Source organism: Herpailurus yagouaroundi, unplaced genomic scaffold (genome assembly GCF_014898765.1).
Source record: "Herpailurus yagouaroundi ecotype Mexico unplaced genomic scaffold, PumYag 186, whole genome shotgun sequence".
NCBI classification, from domain to species: Eukaryota; Metazoa; Chordata; class Mammalia; order Carnivora; family Felidae; genus Herpailurus; species Herpailurus yagouaroundi.
Genome location: NW_024412417.1, coordinates 14958353 through 14977927, shown reverse-complemented (window position 1 = coordinate 14977927; position 19575 = coordinate 14958353). Strand labels below are relative to the sequence as shown.

General features: G+C 34.7%; 1 protein-coding gene across 47 annotated transcripts in view; it reads right to left on the bottom strand.

Annotated features, from left to right (window-relative positions):
* RIMS2 (regulating synaptic membrane exocytosis 2) overlaps positions 1-19575 on the bottom strand; it is a 617389-nt gene that overhangs the window by 379076 nt on the left and 218738 nt on the right. For 9 of the 47 annotated variants that reach the window (XM_040494222.1, XM_040494203.1, XM_040494213.1 and 6 more), the window contains exon 1: positions 14132-14819. The exons of 34 other annotated variants lie outside the window; for them this stretch is intronic. In XM_040494222.1, the coding sequence (XP_040350156.1) occupies positions 14132-14253 (122 nt within the window). In that variant the 5' untranslated portion in view covers positions 14254-14819. Of the gene's footprint in view, positions 1-14131; positions 14821-19575 lie in introns of those variants that run through there. 4 more of the 47 variants (XM_040494214.1, XM_040494215.1, XM_040494217.1 and 1 more) reach the window with 2 other exon arrangements.

The following is a 19575-nucleotide window of genomic DNA, read 5'->3' as shown; positions in this document are numbered from 1 at the left end:
GGCTTTAGAGCTGCTTCTCCCACTGTGCCCAGGCAGGGCCTCTCATTTGTAGTCCTGCTCATCACTGAGTACAGCTTTCAGCCTACCCAAACAGGAAACCTAAGCAGAGCACATGGGAAGCTATGAAGCTCATTCAACAGCCCTATCTAGAGTGGCACTAGAAAAGACGGCAGAGCCTGGGGCTTCCCCTATCTGCAGAGCAAAACCAGTGGCCTCACCTGACCACGGAATCCAGTGCACAGTCTGGGTGATTTGGGTCCCAAACAACAAGCTGTACAAGTCCTGGGTCCTGTCCTGCTGCCCTGCCAGAGCAAGGAAGCTAATTAATAGCCCCATTTTGGGGTGCCTGGCTGGCTCGGTTAGTAGAGCATGGGACTCTTGATCTCGGGGTCATGAGTTCAAGCCCCATATTGGGTGCAGAGATTATTTTGTTTTTAAATGTCAATTAGCTCCATCCAGTACTGAATAAGACACCCACTCCTAAACATTTAGTAAACCTGACCAGAGAACTCAGGCAATCATGGAGCCTGTCCTACAGTCTCACTTTGGTGGGGAACAAAGCCTGCAGTCCTATTCAATTGTTCCTAGCCAGTAGCACACATGCCCCATCCCAGGCCTCAGAATTCAAACAGCTGCCTCCACCTGAACCTCAACCTGCACCACCTGCCCAAGGACCATACCTGCAGACAGACCCAGAAACCCAAACTCAGTTGACTGGTGAAGATCTGTCTCTGCCAAAGCAACCCTGTAAACTTTAAAAAAGGAGCCCGACTACTCAAATGTGCAGACACCAACATAAGCAATCAAGGATCACACACACACACACAAAAAAGGTAAATATGACAGCACTAAAAGGAAAGTAACAAGTTCCAGTAACAAACCCTAAAAGAATAAAATTCTATAAACTATCAAAGGATTCTGAAAAATCCTCTTAAAGAACTTAAATGAACTACAAGAAAACAGACTGCTAAACAAAATTAGGAAAACAATGCATGAACAAAAGAAGTTTAAATAGCAACCATAAAAAAAAAAAGGAAAACCAAAGAGAAATACGAGTTGAAAAAGTCAATAACTGAACTGAAGAATTCAATAGAGAGTTTAAAAAGTATACTCAATCATCAAAAGAATCAGTGACCAAGAGGATAGGACATTGGCAATTACCCAGTCAGAGGCACAAAAGGAAAAAAAGAATGAAAAAGAGTGAAGAAAACCTACATGAATCTTAAGACACAATGAAGAGAAACAATATTGCATTATGGGAATTCTACAAGGAGAATAGAAATGGAAAGGGACAGAAAATGTATTTACAGCAATGAAGCCAAAAGACACCAAGTAAGTTTAACCTGAATAGGACAACACCAAGACACATTATAATTAGATTGTCAAAACTCAAAGACAAAAAACTTTAAGAGCAGCAAGAAAAAAAAGAGAGAAGATACATGTAAGGGAACTCCCGTAAGACTATCAATGGATTTCTCAACAGAAACTTTTCAGGTCCGAAAAGAATGGGATGATATATTCAAAGTATTAAAAGAAAATAATTGTCAACCAAGAATTCTTTACTCAGGGAAACTGTCCTTCAAAAATGAGAGGACAAAAACTTTCCTAAACAAATAACAGTTGGGAGAGTTCATTACCACCAGACCTGCCATACAAGAAATGTTAACCATATATCTGATAAAAGGTTAACATTCAAAATAATAAGAACATGGGGCACCTTGGTGGCTCAGTTGGTTGAGTGTCCAACTTCATGTCACGATCTCACGGTTTGTGAATTTGAGCCCCACATCAGGCTCTCTGCTGTCAGTGCAGAGCCTGCTTTGGGTCCTCTGTCCCCATCTCTTTCCGCACCTCCCCTCATGCTCTCTCTCTCTCTCTCTCTCAAAATTAAACATTAAAAATTAAAATTAAATATTAACAATTACATATAAATATAAATTATATATGGAAGTCACAACTCAATGTCCAAAAATATGTTTATTTATTTTTGAGAGAGAGAGAGACAAAGCGTGAACAGGGGAGGGGCAGAGAGAGAGGGAGACACAGAATCCGAAGCAGGCTCCAGGCTCTGAGCTGTCCGCACAGAGCCCGATGCGGGGCTCGAACTCACGGACCGGGAGATCATGACCTGAGCTGAAGTCGGACGCTTTACTGACTGAGCCACCCAGGCGCCCCGTAATAAATCTTTTTTACATAAGTCACAATAAACAAAAGTAACTTTAAAAGACAATTCAAAGATTAGTCCTCATGCATGGGGCACCTGGCTGGCCTAGTCAGTAGAGCATACAACTTGATCTTGCGGTAATGAGTTCAAACCCCATGTTTGAACTCACTGGACCCATGGGTCCAGAGACTACATTAAAAAAAAAAGTAAATTAAATTAAAAAAGATTAATCCTCATGCAGGGGAAGAATTCCATATAATCTTTGGACTGTATTATCTAACTGTGGTACCACTTTTGACTGAAACCACTCATCTATAATTTGTTGCAACACCAATGATAAAGGCTATAATGAACACTTCTTTATTTCTGTGGGCTTCATGGGAAACATGGTAATATTCTTTCAAGCACATATTGCTCTACGTATATTTTCATCACCAGATTTATATTTTGTGCATATGGTTTTATAACAAGCTGTTCAGTTTCTAAGGAAAAATAGTGTATCCTATTTTACGTACACCAAGTTTTGTTTCAAAATTAAAATATAACTCCACAGGTCCCAAAGCAGCAATGTTTAAAAACTCATTGCAAAAAATACATGTGGCCTTGGAAAATTTTATTAATTTAAAAGATGGGCCTTTATGACAAGTAATTACCATCAAACTTTGAGCACACACTTTTTATTTCTTATCCTATGATTGACAGCCAGTTGAAGAATTGGTGATTACTCTCAGAAAGTGAAATTTCACCTTCAGTCTACTCATCCCCATCACAAACATCATCAAATTTCCTTTAAAAATTCCACATGGAAATTATCTGTGAAATGGATGCTCATTAAACATGAGATGAAGAATGAATATTATGGCATTTGTCTTTTCATTGTATCTGATCAGACATTTACTGATAGATCAGAAATATCAAACTTGTATTTTCTGTGAAGAAAGCCTGTGTACATGTTGCTCACATTTTACCATTAGCAACAGTCATTAAAATATGGATGGAGCAGCAAAGAAAGAATAACTAAAAGTTATGTATTCTCTGTATAATCTGACGATACAATAATTTAATCAGGACATGAGTTTCCCAAATTAACCACTGGACAACTGGCTATTCAATGATATTTGGGGGGGGGGGGGCGGGGGGGGGAATTACAAACAATGAGCTTGGGACTATGAAAGAAACTACAAATATAATTTCTGACAACATAGTGTTTAATAAATACAATTTAAAATGTTAAAGAATTGATTCTTCTTTGGATAATGGCCAAGGAACTCCTATCAAACTAACCCTTCCAAAGATAATACATCCTGGACAAAATGTGAACAAATAACTACTTGAAGTCCCTAGAAAGTAACAAAAAGCAGACAGACACTGGGGTGCAACTGACATTCTGAGGAAGGGAATGACACTAGGTGTGTTTGCCATTTTTGTGACTTCAAGCCAAATCTATTCAATGCCTGGAGGCTAAATCTGTATCAGAAAATTCAGAATTTTACCAACTTGAAAAACCGGAGGACAGAGTTTGAGCAAATACAGAAGGTGGAAAGTGAGGGGGAAATGACAAAAAGAAAGCTACAGGAAGGAAAAATAAATTTCTGTGGATAATAAATACTGCCAAATCTCATGCATGCACAGAAAGTCTTCAAGCAGCTCAGCTAAAATTAAAATATTTAAACTAAAATTTCAGCTGTTCTACCTCACGGGAAACAAAGTCTGTAGCTCAAGTTCAGCCAAGTTAAATTCCTGCTTTAAAAATAATCAGCACTCTTCAGAACAGATTTCAAAGTCTCTATATAGTATTGTTAAACATGTCCAAGACAAAATTTAAGATTACTCAAAATGTTAAGAAATGGGAAAACATGACCCCTACTCAAGAGGAAAAAGGATTAATGGAGACTGATTAAGAGATAAGTTGGATGTTAGAATTGCAGAAAAGGATTTCAAAGCTAGTATGATAACTGTTAAAGGAAGTGAAGTAATATGCTCATAATGACTGAAAAGATAGGAAATCTCAAAAGAGAAATAACCATGTAGAATATAAAAAATAACCAAATAGAAATTTTAGCACAAAAAGTAAAATATCTGAAATAAAAAATGATGCGCTTTTCACCTGAGAGCAGATTATGAAAGAATCAATGGACTTGAAAATTAATCTGAAGAACAGAGAAACACTGAAAAAGTTACAAGAATTTCTAGTATAATTTATGAAAAGCCTAAAATACAAATAATTGAGCAATCAGAAGGAAAAGAGAGATGGAGGCAGAAAAAAATATTAGAACAATAGACAAAACAATTATCAAATTAGGTAAAAAATACAAATTTACAGACTTAAGAAACACATCAAATCCGAAGAAGATAAATAACAATTAAAGACACACATGGGCACATCTCAATAAAACTACTACAAACAAAAGAGAAAGAAAATTTTGAAAGCAAATTGAGAAAAGCAATGCAATAAAATACAAAATACATTAAAATACAAAAGAACAATGATTTAAAGTGCTACTCACTTGTCATGATAAACTTCTCATCGAAAACTAGATGACTCTTGGGGTGCCTGGCTGGCTCAGTCAGTTAAGTGTCCAACTCTTGATTTCAGCCCAGGTCATGATCTCATGGTTAGTGAGATGGAGCCCCACATCAGGTTCTGTGCTGACAGCGCGGAGCCTGCTTGGGATCCTCTCATTCATTCCCTCCCTCTCTGCACCTCCCTTACCCTCATCTCTCTTTCTCTCTTTCTCTCTGTCTGTCTGTCTCTCTCTCTCTCTCTCTCTCTCTCTCTCAAAATAAATAAATAAACCTTAAAAAAGAAAAAAAAACTAGAGGACTCTAAACTATTAAAAGAAAAGATGGGGCACCTGGCTGGCTCAGTTCGTAGAGCAAGCAACTCTTGACCTTGGGTTTGAGTTCAAGCCCCACTTTGGGTATAGAGATTACTTAAAAATAAAATCTTTTTTAAGGAAGGGGAGGGGAGGGGAGAGGAGGGGAGGGGAGGGGAGGTTAGAAAGGAAAGGACTGACAACAGAGAATTCTATATCCAACAAAAATATTCACAAAAAAATGAAAACTAAATAAAATTGTCTTTCAGATAAGAGTAAATGGAGAAGTGACTATCTGCACTTCAAGACATGCTAAAGGAAGTTCACCAGGCTAAAGAACAGTATATCACTAGAAATTTGGATCTTCAGGAAGAAAAATGATTAAAATGATAAGAAAGAGAATAATTAGGAAAAGAACAGTAATCAGTGCAATAGTAGACAAACATTACAGAAAAATCTACAAAGCTAAAAGAGAAAATATAATAAACTCTTAGGTAAACTGATCAAGCAAATGAAAGACCATTAATTGCTAAATACCAGTATCAGAAATAAAAGGATTATCATTATAAAGTGGATATTAAAGTGGACATTAAAGGATAATATAGGAAAATTATGAAATTTATAACAGCAAATTTATCAACTTAAATAAAAATGGCCAATTTCTTGAAAAACACCGCTTACCACAACTAGTAAAGATTAAACAAAATCTAAATAGTCCTATTTATCTTAAAGAAACTTTCACAAAAAGAAAACTTCCTGTCCAAATGGTTTCATGGGTAAATTCTATCAAATATGTAAGGAAAAGTAACACCAATCTTACACCAAGTGTTGACAAAATAGAGGATAAGTTAAAAATCCCCAACTCCTTTTATGAGCTCACAAAAATCTTAATGCCAAAACCTGCCACTGACATGTCAGAAAAAGACAAAATACAATAGGTTTTATGAATACAGATGAAAAATTCTTTATAAACAGCAGAAAATATTGGGGCACCTGGGTGGCTCAGTCGATTAAGCATCTGACTCTTGATTTCAGCTCAGGTCGCTCAGTTCATGAGTTCAAGCCCCACACTGGCCTCCATGCTGACAGTGCAGATCCTGCTTGAGATCTTCTCTCTCTCCCTCTCTCTCTGCCCCTCCTCCACTCTCTCTCTCTCACTCTCTCTCTCTCTCTCTCTCAAAAATAAATAAACTTAAAAAAATTTTAAATAGTAAAAAATATAAACCAGCAACATACAAAATGGATAATAGCCTATGACCAAGTGACATTTAGCCCAAGAATGCAAAGTTGGTTTCATATTCAAAACTCAACTAATATAATTAGCAGTTTAACAGAACAAGGAAGTAGAATCATGGTCATTTCAATAACTGCAGAAAAAGCATTTCACAAATGCAAACCCATTCAAGGTTTAAAAAAAAAACTGTCAAAAACTAATGGACTCCCATAACTTCTTTTTAACATTGCACTATTAGTCCTAAGCATTATAATAGGAAAAGAAAAAGAAGTAAGAAGCATAAATACTGGAAATGCAATGAAACTATCTCTATTTGCAGATGACACGATTGTTTACATAGGGTAGTGTGGCAAATCTACAAGACAACTATAAGAACTAATAAGTAAGTTTAGCAAGGTCAAAAGATACAAAGTTAATATTAAAAATAAATTAGATATTTACAAAGTAGCAGAAAACAACTAGAAGCTGATACTTAAAAATAATTCTGTTTATAGTAAGACCATAAACTTAAAATTCTTATGAAAAAAATTAACAAAAGTCATTCAAGACCTCTTCCCTTTAACCTACAAAACACTGTTAGTTAAATTAAAGAGGACCTAAATAAATGAAGAGCTATACCAGCAGAAGATTCCAAAGTTGTTAAGGTGATAACTCTCCCCAAATCAATCTACAGAAATACAACACAATCGCAGCCTTAATCCTAAGTAAACTTGTAAATCAAGATTAACAAATTGATTTATAAAACATGTATGAAAACGCAAAGGATCTAAAATATTCAGCCTATTTTGAAAAATAATAGGGGTGGAGAACTTATACCACCTGACCTCAAGATTACTATAAAGGTAAGACACTGTGGTATTGCACAAAGACAGACAAAAAACATGGATCAATGGAATGGAATAAACAGCCCAGAAATGTAAGCACACGTATACAATTATTTAATTCTCTACAAACGTGACAAAGCAAACCGATAGTGAGTAGAAATTCTTTTAAGTCTTTTCTGAAAATGATGATGGAACACTGGATATCCACCCGGAAAAAAATATGAATCTTGACCTCTACCTCACATCATATACACAAAAATTAACATGTGACGGAACATATACCTAAACTGCAAAGCTAACACTCTAAAACTTCTGGGAAATACATAAGAGGATAGTTTTGGGGCACCTGGGTGGCTCAGTCGGTTAAGCGTCCAACTTGGGCTCAGGTCATGATCTCACGGTTTATGAGTTTGGAGCCCCACATGGGGCTCTGTGCTGACAGCTCGGAGCCTGGAGCCTGATTCAGACTCTGTGTCTGCCTCTCTCTGCCCCTCCCCTGCTTGCACTCTGTCTCCTTCTGTCTCTCTCAAAAATAAATAAACATTAAATTAAATAAACATTAGGGATTGGCAAAGGATTTTTAGACAGCACACAGAAAACAAAAACCCTAAGAGAAAAAAATTGATAAATTAGATTTCATCAAAATTAAAACTTCCACTCATCTAAAGGCATTATTAAGAAAATGAAAAGGCAAACCACAGACTGGGAGAAAATATTCACAGAGCGTATATCTGTCAAATGATGGATATCCAGGTAGGTAAAAAACAAACAAACAAAAAATTCTACAACTCATTAAGAAAAACAAAGCCTAATTTTAAAAAAAGTAGGATGTACAGTTGGCCAATGAGAATATGAAGAACTGTTTGACATTGTTAATCAGGCAAATACAAAATATCATAAGGAGATGCTATTATAAGCTCACCACAAAATGACAAAAATTAAAAAGACACATCCTCAAATGTTGGAAAGTGTGTAGAAACCCCAAAATGCTCAAACATATTTGGTGGGAGTTTAAAATGCACAACCCCTTTTTAAAATGGTCTGCATTATAAAACTAAACATACATCTACCCTGTGATCCAAGAATTCCTCTTCTAAGTATTCATGCAAGAGTATAAAAATGATTGTCCACAAGTAAGACTTAAGAGAGAGAAGGGTATATTCATAAAATGGAATATTATTCAGCAATAAAAAGGAAAAAAACTACGCATACATGCAACAACATGGATAAATATTTTTAAATTATGCTGATGAAAAGCCTTTTATAAAAGATTATATTCTATATGATTTCAATTATATGAAGTTCTAGAACAGACATAGGTAATCTATACCAGGCGAGAAAAAAGCAGAACGATATTTGGTTCCAGAGGCTGGGGGAAGACAGTGTTGACTGGAAAGAAGCATGAAGGATCCGATAAGTGTTGGAATTCAGAGGTTAACAATATATAGCCCTTAACTCAAGAAGCTCACAGAATAGTGATTTTAACAATATCACAGAGCCAGGAAGCGGCAGACCTAAGATACGAACACCAGTGCCACGGTCAACACTACAGAGCATATGGCTAACACAGTACGTATAGGAAAGTCAAGCACAGATCAATTCTTGACTAAACATGGCAGCTCTCCTTGCCATTTTCCATTTCCTCTACCTCTGACATTTCAAAGGTCACTCAGTGAGATGGAAAGTTTAACAAGGTTTAAAATGAGAAGTCCAGAGTTGGATTTTAAGTAAGCAGTTGAAAACTGTGTTTCTAGAGCCTAATGTGGATCCCATGTCCCACTTTCTAAATCAGAGCTGCTCCACTTTTGCCTGCTTTACATACTGCGTTACATTCTGAAGGAGGTATTCTCTGGTGAAAACAAAAAACAAATGAACAAAAAGCGGAGTTTGAAAACCATTAGGCAAAATAAAGCCATGAGCAATGGCTTCTCTCATTTTGCCCAAAACGAAGTGTTCACACACCTTTGTGAGATATTTAAAACTTCTCAGATTGAGAAGCTAAACTCAAATTGTAGATCAGTCCTAGGAAATTCGTTTGCTATACACATGAATCTTTGTGACTGATAAGTGAGTATGAATATGAAAGCTCATAGCACATATGAAACGAATTCACTTCAGTAATTGGTGAATAGTGCCAGCATTAAACAGAAAGCTTACCAGTAATGATCTTCTTTGACTTCTCTAAGATCCTTCATAATCATATAAAAGTTGGTAACAAAAAAAGTACAGGTAACATTTACCTGTCAGTCATCAACAAAAACAGTAGCTTTATAAAAATTTTCCAATAAAGAAAATATTTTAAAACTACATCAGTATCAGATTAAGTATCTGTACTAAAAATTGTGGTATATAGCTAAGGTCCACAGTAAATATTCCAGTAAAAATATGTGTGATACACATTCATGAATCAAAAGTCACTTTGATTAGAAATAAAGAGATAATTGTTAAGATTTGGTTTTATGTCTGTGGTATATGATTAGTATTTCAGTAATCATTAGGATATATATATATATATATGTATGTATATATATATATTAGTATATATATATCCTAATGATTACTGAAATACTAATCATATACATATATACATATGTATACATATATGTGTATACATATACATATATACACATGTATACATATATACACATATATATGTGTGTATATGTATATACATATGTATATATGTATATACATATACACACATATATATATCTCCAACAAGGTTAAATAAATATGTGTGTGTGTTTGTGTACATGTGAGCATGTGTGTATCAGACTACCAAGTGCCTTAGACTTCAGAATAAAGACTGTCCATAAAAAAATGTTCCTATAATGAAAATCAGTTGTGCTACAATCATACCAACTCCAAATGATGCACACTGTGCAGACTGCATTCTCAAAGCTATGAAAAGTGAGCATGCTGTTCTTTTAATGTCAAAGTAGTCATTAATGTGCCATGATGAATAACAGGAGTTTATGCCAAAAATCCTGAACACAAATTGATGGCTTCATTATAAACCAAAGCAGTAGTAAATGCTATGTAAAGGGCTAAATACTTCTCACCAAAACCACTACCAGATTAAATAATTAAGCATTTATTTTGCAAAATCAAATTTTATTTCAATAATATTAATGTTTTAGAACTGTGGAAATCTGTCAGTGGAAAGGAGTGCATTTGCACTAGGTAATTTCAAGCTTTACATTTCATTTTTTATAGACCGGCCCTGTAATTTATTGTCAAAAAGCAACACTTTTCAGAAGTACTAATAATAATTAGTGGAGGATGGCAGGCACAAACTGACGCTAGTCCAGCAAAGCAGATCATATGGTTATCTTACCAGTAATTGAAAACACCAACAAATCCAAATATCCTTTAGTCTATTAAGGGTTTTGTAATCTTAGTTTAAAACATGGAAGTCTGCCTCTTCTCATTATATGTATATGGAAGGGAGAGAAAGACTGTCTCTAATACCTCTTCTGAATAAATTCCAGTCCTATTATGCCCCTGTGTGGCCGGACGGCACAGGAAATTCACTGCCACACATTTAGTTACAAAGAAATAATCACATCTGGAAAAAATACAGATTTCTTCTCCGTACAAGAGAGATTACTCAAAATCGGTAAATGGAAAAATTTGAAGGATATGAATCAAGCACATTTTCCTGCACATTTTATCACAAAAGATAGATATCATATCTTGTCCATTTGAATACTGCTCAAAGCAATTGAGTACTCAATGCAGTGAACTCTGTTAAAAATATATCTTCTGGCATCCTGATATTACTTACGTTTGCTTCCAAAGACAAGCTCACAAAATGATTTAAGCTTCATAATGATTTTAGCACTTGAGGATTTTTTTATTGGCAACAAAAGCAATTATCTTTGTATCTGATTAAATATTTAATTTGGAAAAATGAGTTGATAGTAAGGAAACTTGATAACAAGAATTTAAATTAAAGTGGCATTTCATCAAAACCTGTCAAAGTGGATTTATGCAGGATGCAGATCCTGATTTTTTTTCTTGCTTTACCTTCAGTTGTTTCATATTAGCTGTTAAAGAACAGAGGATATCCTACCACTGCCTTTATGCACATTTTAAAATGGTACTCAACAACCACAATGATGAGAGAAAAAGCTAAGAAGTTTCAGTTTGAAACATAAGGGTTGGTCCCTATGGCTTCCAACAAGTCTAAAATATTCTAATGATTTTCACTCATAAATAAATTTCAATTATGCATTTGATAATAAAATACTTTAACAATCTATATTCATCAACAATTTAGTAATTTAGTATCCAGAATATATTACTGGTGTATTTAAAATCTTGGCTCTTTTGACAAGTTGAACCTGTAAATGTCTTTGGAGTAACTATTATGGGAGATTTTTGTCTTCGAACACTTTATCTTCCATGTCATAGAAGTAAACTGCCCTACCACCTGAAACCTGATGCAAATTGAGTTGCAGATTTAGGGATTACTTACCAGATTAGTTACCTGGGAAAAGTCTCAAGATTACTACTACTTGAAAGGTCCCCTCAACAACATATCATGTATAATCAATGCATAGTACTATTTTAGTAATTTCTCCTAGAAAGCAATTTAGAATAAAATATATTCCAATTGTCTATATCTCTGATGTTATTTTTCCATCAGCTTAAAGATCATAGATCATGTCACAATACAACTACTGAATATTCCATTCGAACTAGTCCAAACAATTAAGTGATTACTCTACATGTTGTAACAACCAAGACTGCTCTTTCCAGAGACAGTGTTACATAATTGATGCTTCAAATCCCAAAACCATTAATGTCCAGTCCACAAGGTCAAAAGGCTCGTTATTTAGAAACATTTTTAAAGTTGTTGGAAGATCACACCTAATGACATACCAGCGTCCTTCTTTTTCCATGACTTTTCCTTCAAGAATGATTTATTAGTCTACATCTTACTTTCTGATTCAATGTTAACTGAAAGGTTGATGTCTAGGCATTTGTATATTTTTAAAGAACCTCAGCAGAAAAAGAGTTCTAAAAGACCATTATATATGATCTGAACACAAGTAACCAAAACACTAAAATATGTGGAGGCATTAATTGTGTTATATAAACTTACTTTCACTCTTCATACTTCTAAAATAATAACTATTGGCACAACTGGTGTTGACTGATTTTGAAAGTAAATCAAGTAGTTGATCATTTATGAAAATCAGTAGATCTACATGTGAAAAAATGTCATATGTTTCTTGAAGACTAAGAAGTTAAAGAACATATAAAGCAGGGATTTTTTTTCCCCTGAAGCAGAATACGTTTTTATTGATTAGTTGGTAGTTTCAGATAATCTTAGGTTTAAAAAAACCAAAATAAGGTTAAGTAAGACTGGTCTTACAGAAGCATCAGAAACTTCACATTTTAATGCTTGATTGCAACAGCATAAAATTCTGGATTTTTAATAATGAGAGCAATGCAATCATAAATACATGCCAACAATAAAAGAAACTTGAAGCTAAAGCAAAAGCAGAGTGATAGGGATCCACAGTTCCGTCAAGATATAGATATTCCCATATTTTAACACTAATGTTTCCTTTAAAACTAATTCCTTGCCATACTGTTAACAGCACAATTCCTAACATGAATATACATCCAGACCTAACATTAATATTTTTAAACACATAAGTTCTTGGCATTAAAAAAAAAAAGATAGAAATCAAGCAAAGAAAAGATTTATAAAAGATGAGTACAAATCCTAAAACTCTGGTAGCTTCAGGTCATGGAAATTTTAAGAAAGCCATACTGCCTCTTTTATTTAAATATAACATGCAATACAGATTATTTTTACCATAAATGACAGACACTCAAGTGATGTATTACTAAATTAAAAAGCCCAGTATCTTAAAATATAGATAGCCTGTTACAGAATATCACAGCACTTCACATACTGTTATATATTTTAAATTATCCAAAAACTAAACATAAAAAAATAGAATTTGTCAACTGAATAAAACTGTCCTGAGGAAAGAAGTGAAATTTTATAAAAAACAGATATGTTACTTCACATTCAATGAAAAGGTCATCAATATATTTATCCTCGGTAAGCATTTTAAATGTCCACAAATTTTAGAAGCCTCCTTTTCCTTTGCTAAATTAAGACACATACTGTGTAATAGTTTTTTTTTAATCTCTAAATAGGCTGCCTCACATTGTTCAGAAGAGACCAGAAGAACCATTCAATATTCTGTGCACTATTACTTCTCCCTCAATTTCCAGAAGGCTTTAGTGCATTATTATCATGTTCAAAAATTTCTTCCTCAGTCCTTCTCCAAGTATATTTAGTTAAAATGGGGTCTTTTCTACAGTAGGTATGTAACATTAGACATTCTCACAACGTAAACAGCTGGGTGATAAAACTGCATTTTAAAAGCGTTCTTTAATAGGCTGTCTCTTTTCGTGTAAGCCAGAGAAGCCGTCTAAAACATATGTTCATAATTTCACAATCTTCTCCACACACATAAAATGATGAGGTTGAAAAAGCAATAGGAATTCATAACAAAGCATCCTTTCAAACTAGCTGACCAAATACAAAGCAATACTAGCAGTTTGATAATACAGCTTGTTTAAAAGTGATTATTGATCTACTCTGCATAGAGAAATGTCTCAGACCCAGGAAACATCTTCCGCATGTTTTACAAAGAGCATGCATGACTGCTAATTCATATTTTCCAACAAATCACATAGGATTATATATCCCCATCCCTATAAATGCATTGTAATCACTGCCATGATCACAAAGAAAAAAAACCTATCAGGCATTTTAAATTGATCATTTTAGTTATTAGAAAATGAAATCATGAAACAGCCTGTATTATGTTTCAGAGGTCAAACTAGTTAAATTTAAGATGCTTTTGGGGGCTTTGAAGTAAGCTTATTTTCCTTCTCAAAATTCAATTAAGAAAAACGCCACATAAAATTTTACATTTGTGATAAGAAGACAACACCCTTATCATACCAACATTTCAGTACAGAACAATTTTTACAGGCATATCAGATTATTATTCAGAAAACATCAATGCTGAAGGAAATAGAGTTTAGCTTTACTCACCTTGCATTGTTCAGCGTTTGTCCAAAAAGCTCATTTTGTAAAATATTTGGTGGGGATGAGAAAACCCCATGAAAATGAGATAAGACAGAATTGCAGACCTGGCGCAATGTCTCAAATTGCATTTTCTTTCTTTCCCCCCCCCCTTCTCTTATTTTTCCTTACCACCTGTCTTTAAAGTCATCTATTTGCAGACACCATCAAATAAAAACATGCCAATCAAGTTCCATATTTCTCCTGAGCTCTGTAGAAACTGTGCTTAAATGAGCAGAGGTTGATAGTTAATTGTACAGTCATTATTCTTCTAATTCAGTCGTAGAAGATTCAGTGCCCGTACAGCTTTCGGCTTTCTCCTGACTGTAGCAAGAATTCTAAACAGCAGTAAGCTTTTTGGGCATTCCCAGCTGAAGTGTGAAGCTGAGCTGCTCTCATGTACTCTACTTATATTTCTCTAAGCCTATTAAAAACACGCAATGAATAGATGCTGTCGTCAGGAGTTTCAGCACATCTGGCTGCCAGCAATAAAATCTCAGAAGTAATAAAAATGGGGACAAGGTATCTTCTCAATGTTACTACTGGGTAAGAAGGAGAGGAGTTCTGCATTTCCCAACCTTTTTTTCCTTCCCTGGAAAACAAGCAACTCCAGCAACAGAGTATGTAGGTCTCTTCACTGTGCAGGCTGCTGCATAGGACCAGAACACTCTAAAAATAAGCGGTATATCCTTCTTTTGATATCGTGAAGCAATAAGACAGACAATACAGACAATAGGGCTTTTATTGCCTGCATTCACAATGCTGTGCTTCCAAAGAGACATTTGGAAAACATGAACTTATTCATCTTAACTTCTTCATTTGAAAATGTCTTCATTTGTTTTTAAAGAAAAATGAGTAACATTCAATCCAGTCTCTTTCCAAAGGCCGTACATATTGACTACATGATTATTTGTGCAATTTTAGAAAAAAATTATTCTCTGCTACTCTATCAATTAAAACTCACTTAGGCAGCACACACTGAATGTGAACTTTTCCACAAGTCAAAAAACACAAGTAAGGCCAGGGACTTTATCAACTATTATTAATTTATTTCAATAAATGGTGGTCATAGCATTTCTCAGAAAAGAATATTTCCTGAAGGCTCCAATTGTCTTAGAGTACCTCAGATCACCATCCATTCTTAAAAGAGTAATTCTGGTTTAGATCAAATGTTTGGGTTATTAAATATCCATGTGCATCCAATCTTACTACAAAAGATGCTCTAAAAGTTGTGTGTAAACCAAATTTTAAAAATCAACTCACTCACAGGGACAATTAATATTTTTATTGCTCCTTAACTACTCCTAAACCATGACATTTCTATAACAAGTATATCCCTTTTAGGCCTTTTTTTACCTCAACTTTTAGCCCTCACCTTTTCCATCCCCTTCCACACATATACCACTAGCAATAAATAACCAGGCACTTAAATACACGAAGAAGTTTTTTTTTTTAAACTGGTGAATTCTTTGTTGACATGAATAAGCATTTCACAAAAGAGCAACACAAAATAAACATGTAATAATACAAATTTTGAAATGACACAAGATAAACATGTAATAATGCAAATTTTTAAGTAATTTCTTTCTTTTAGAAATTACGATGTTTAATTATGGGTTTGTCCTCAACCAAGAGTGCCCCTGTTTTGCTTATTATTTATTATTTTATATTTTTATGGGTGCACATTCATCTACTTATGAAACATATATATGTAATAACTATAAAGTATTTTTTGGCTTATAAAGTACTTCTAAATTTATTTTTTTAATATCCAGAAAATGTGAGCAAGTGGTAGTTCTGCTATTGTTTCATAAATGAAAAGAAACTGAGGCCTTAAAAGATTGAAGATCACACAGCTTATATAAATAGAGTATCTGAATGAAGATCTCTGCCTTGGACTCCACATCACATCCCCCTTCCCTATCATTCTGTCTTCTATGTGCACACACACACACACACACACACACACGCGCACACACACACACACACACAGACATCCATTGTGAATAGATTAGTCTCTATACATGAATAGGAAAACTACCTGCCAGTGACCTAATCAAAGATATTTCAGTTAGAGCAAACATCCCAATGGTTTTAATTCATAAGTAACTTTAAATAGATTTCTTTCCTTTCACTCAAACAGAAGCAACCTGATATGCTAAAAATCTTAAGCTTCTGATCATAAGTGAATTTTTTATATCTATAAAAGGTCAATTTCTATAAGTGGAAACACATTTTTAAAATTCTTAATTTCAAAGCTCATACTAATTGTGATGAATATGTATGTGCATATATGTATGTATGTATATATTTCCCCCTTGCAGGTAGGTTTAATTTGTATAAATAATCAAAAGCCCTTTTGAAGTTAAGTCTGTTAAGTAAGGTGTTACACTGCAAAGCACTCTTCATTGCTATAAAAAAAAAAAAAAAGTTTCTTTTGTTTCAGAGTTGGATCTGAAGACAAGGTCATAGGAAGAGTTCCAAAAAATGGTCTCAGCAATGGAAACATCACTAGAATGAACTGCAAAATTACTTCTTTAAAGACTAAAGAAACAGCAACTACCTTCCTCAGACCCTTCTTTTCCAGCTCTCACTATACAACACACACTACTGGTCAGCTTTCTCTTCATTCCCTCAACATTCTAGAAGTGCTTTCTTCCACTTCCCCCTCCCCTTACCAACCTTTCACCTGCTCCCACTCATTCTTAAGGATTCGAATGTCACTTTCTCAAGAAGACTTTCTCTGACTTAGCTTAGGTCCCCTATTATGCACTTTCATCATACCCTGTACTCGTTCTTCATGCATTTGATAAAAGTGTAACTATATATTTACTTGAAAAAAAAAATGTTTAATGTCTTTCACCCTCAGTTCCATGAGGTTAAGGCTAAACATTGTTTTATTCTATAGCATAGTGCCTAGCACAAAGTAAGTACTTAATAAATATTTGTTGAATGAACAGATGTCTATATTTTATTGAAAAGGTAATTAGCTTTTAGTCACATCCCATAAGTAGGATAAGAAACTGCTCAGGGCTCAATTTGGTTCTTTGTTTCTGTGTTTACTTTCGCCGGCCACATCTTATTATAAGGTTCATAAATACAAAAGCAACCAATATTTGCAATCAAAACCATTGTGTAATTTGTTGGAATATCCTGAATATTTTAAGAATGTTTACAGCTAATATTTGTTTTACATTTTCTATACACTGTAGGCCACATGTAACATAAATACCAGAAGCTTCTACGATGAGAGAAAGAACATGGCACTTGGAGTTTATTGGCCTAGATTTAAGTATTGACTCCAAACCTAACCAGCCATTATACCTCAAGACATCCACTTTATATACCTGGGCTATGGTTTCTTCAAGCTACATCATTTACCTCACAGGGCTATTATTATATTTGAACATGTAATGTATATAAACTCATTTTATAAACTTTAAGGTACATAGTAATTGCAAGTAACCTCACTATGAGCTACCTAAGGAATCACATTATTGGAACCAGGATTCTAACAATTATGTCCTTTTATTTATCATACGTGTTCATGCATTTCTTTATGAATTTCTTTTGTGTAAGGCTCTATCCTTCTGTCTGTTGGATGTTGACAGGATACAATGCTGATACTCACCTCTTTCTGGGAAAATTAGATAATTAGCTCTGTATTTACACTGAGTCCAGCAGAGAAGCATTAAGTCTCACAAATGAAGTTGATGGTGGAAATTTGGCTGTACTATTAGAATCTTTTGTACCTCACCGATAGCGACAAAGCAAACTAGAGCTCTCCCAGAAGAGGTGTTAAGAAACTTCTAGCAGCAGAGGCAATTTTATTAAAGAAGATTTCTAAACAGCATATCAACACGTGAAAAAGTTCAAACTAAGTAATCAAAGAATTCAAATAAAAATAATCACATTAAAGTGTATGTTTGCCCATGAAATTGGCAAAGTATTGTCCGGAGAGTCAGAGAAGAGGCACCGTCTCATATCAGATTTACTGGTAGAGTGCATTTGGGTAGAACCTTTCTGAGAAATATTTAGTATTATGTACCAAAACTTTAAAAGTGCTCAAAAGCTGACAGAACACTGGAAGAATAAACACTAAAATGTTAATATTGATTATTTCTGGGTGAGACATCACATTTTTTCTTCCATTGTATTTCTTTATACATTAACCACCAAAAAAGCCCAAAGTTTAATCTACCTGTAAGTAGAGAATTCTACAATTACAATGAAACCATAACCATAACAAATTAAGTATGATGTCAGCCCATGAGCTTTTTCTTAGCAATGCTTAAGTAAATCAAATATTAGGTTATTAGTTTTCACGTGAATAGCTATATGCATTAGCAGAGGTATTCTCTTCTTTGTCAGGAAGTTCCTAAGATTCTGTAACAATTCAAATAGTTTAGTTAGTACTATGAAATATTCAAAGGAGAGGGGAAAAAAACCACTTAGCACTAACTCGTTTATTATGTCATCCTCAAAAATACTTGAAGTATAAGCTCTTAAATTAAAATTACTTAAGAGTCTTGGTTTGCAAATGCCTAATGGCTGTGAGCTAAATGTCTTAAGAAATTCACCACAAACTCAAAACCTAAATGAAAGCATAAAAATTGGGAACTTATTCTCTTCTAAATAACAATACAAGCCTCTTACTTGGTAAGGCTCAATATCCCTCATGGCATATTTCAATTTTATAGTTTTAGAGATGTCTGGGTTTATTTTAAATTTTTAGGAGTACGAAAGTGTGCCTACTAAAACGCTCCATACAGGGCGCCTGGGTGGCTTAGTCAGTTAAGCGACTGAATCTTGATTTTGGCTCAGGTCATGATCTCACGGTCCGTGAGTTCGAGCCCTGAATCAGGCTCTGTGCTGATAGTGCAGAGCCTGCCTGGGATTCTCTCTCTCCTCTCTCTGCCCCTCCCCTCCACATGTGCGCTCTCGCTCTCTCTCTCTCTCTCAAAATAAATAAATAAAATTTAATAAATAAATAAAATGCTCCATACATGCAAACATTTAAACATAGCTAATCAATAACTGAAACTGTATGATATATAAAATGTATAATCTATAACAAAAATACCAGAAACGTGTTAAAGGAATTTTTCGTTTTCTTAAAATATACATCTATAGTTCTATCTACATAATTGAAACAATTGCACTGTCTCTTCTGTTGCATTATTCTTGTTCCATTGGCTATTTGAACCATCTGACTGATAAAAATCTAAGGGTTATATATAAGAATGATGGTCCAGGGGCGCCTGGGTGGCGCAGTCGGTTAAGCGTCCGACTTCAGCCAGTTCACGATCTCGCGGTCCGTGAGTTCGAGCCCCGCGTCAGGCTCTGGGCTGATGGCTCGGAGCCTGAAGCCTGTTTCCGATTCTGTGTCTCCCTCTCTCTCTGCCCCTCCCCCG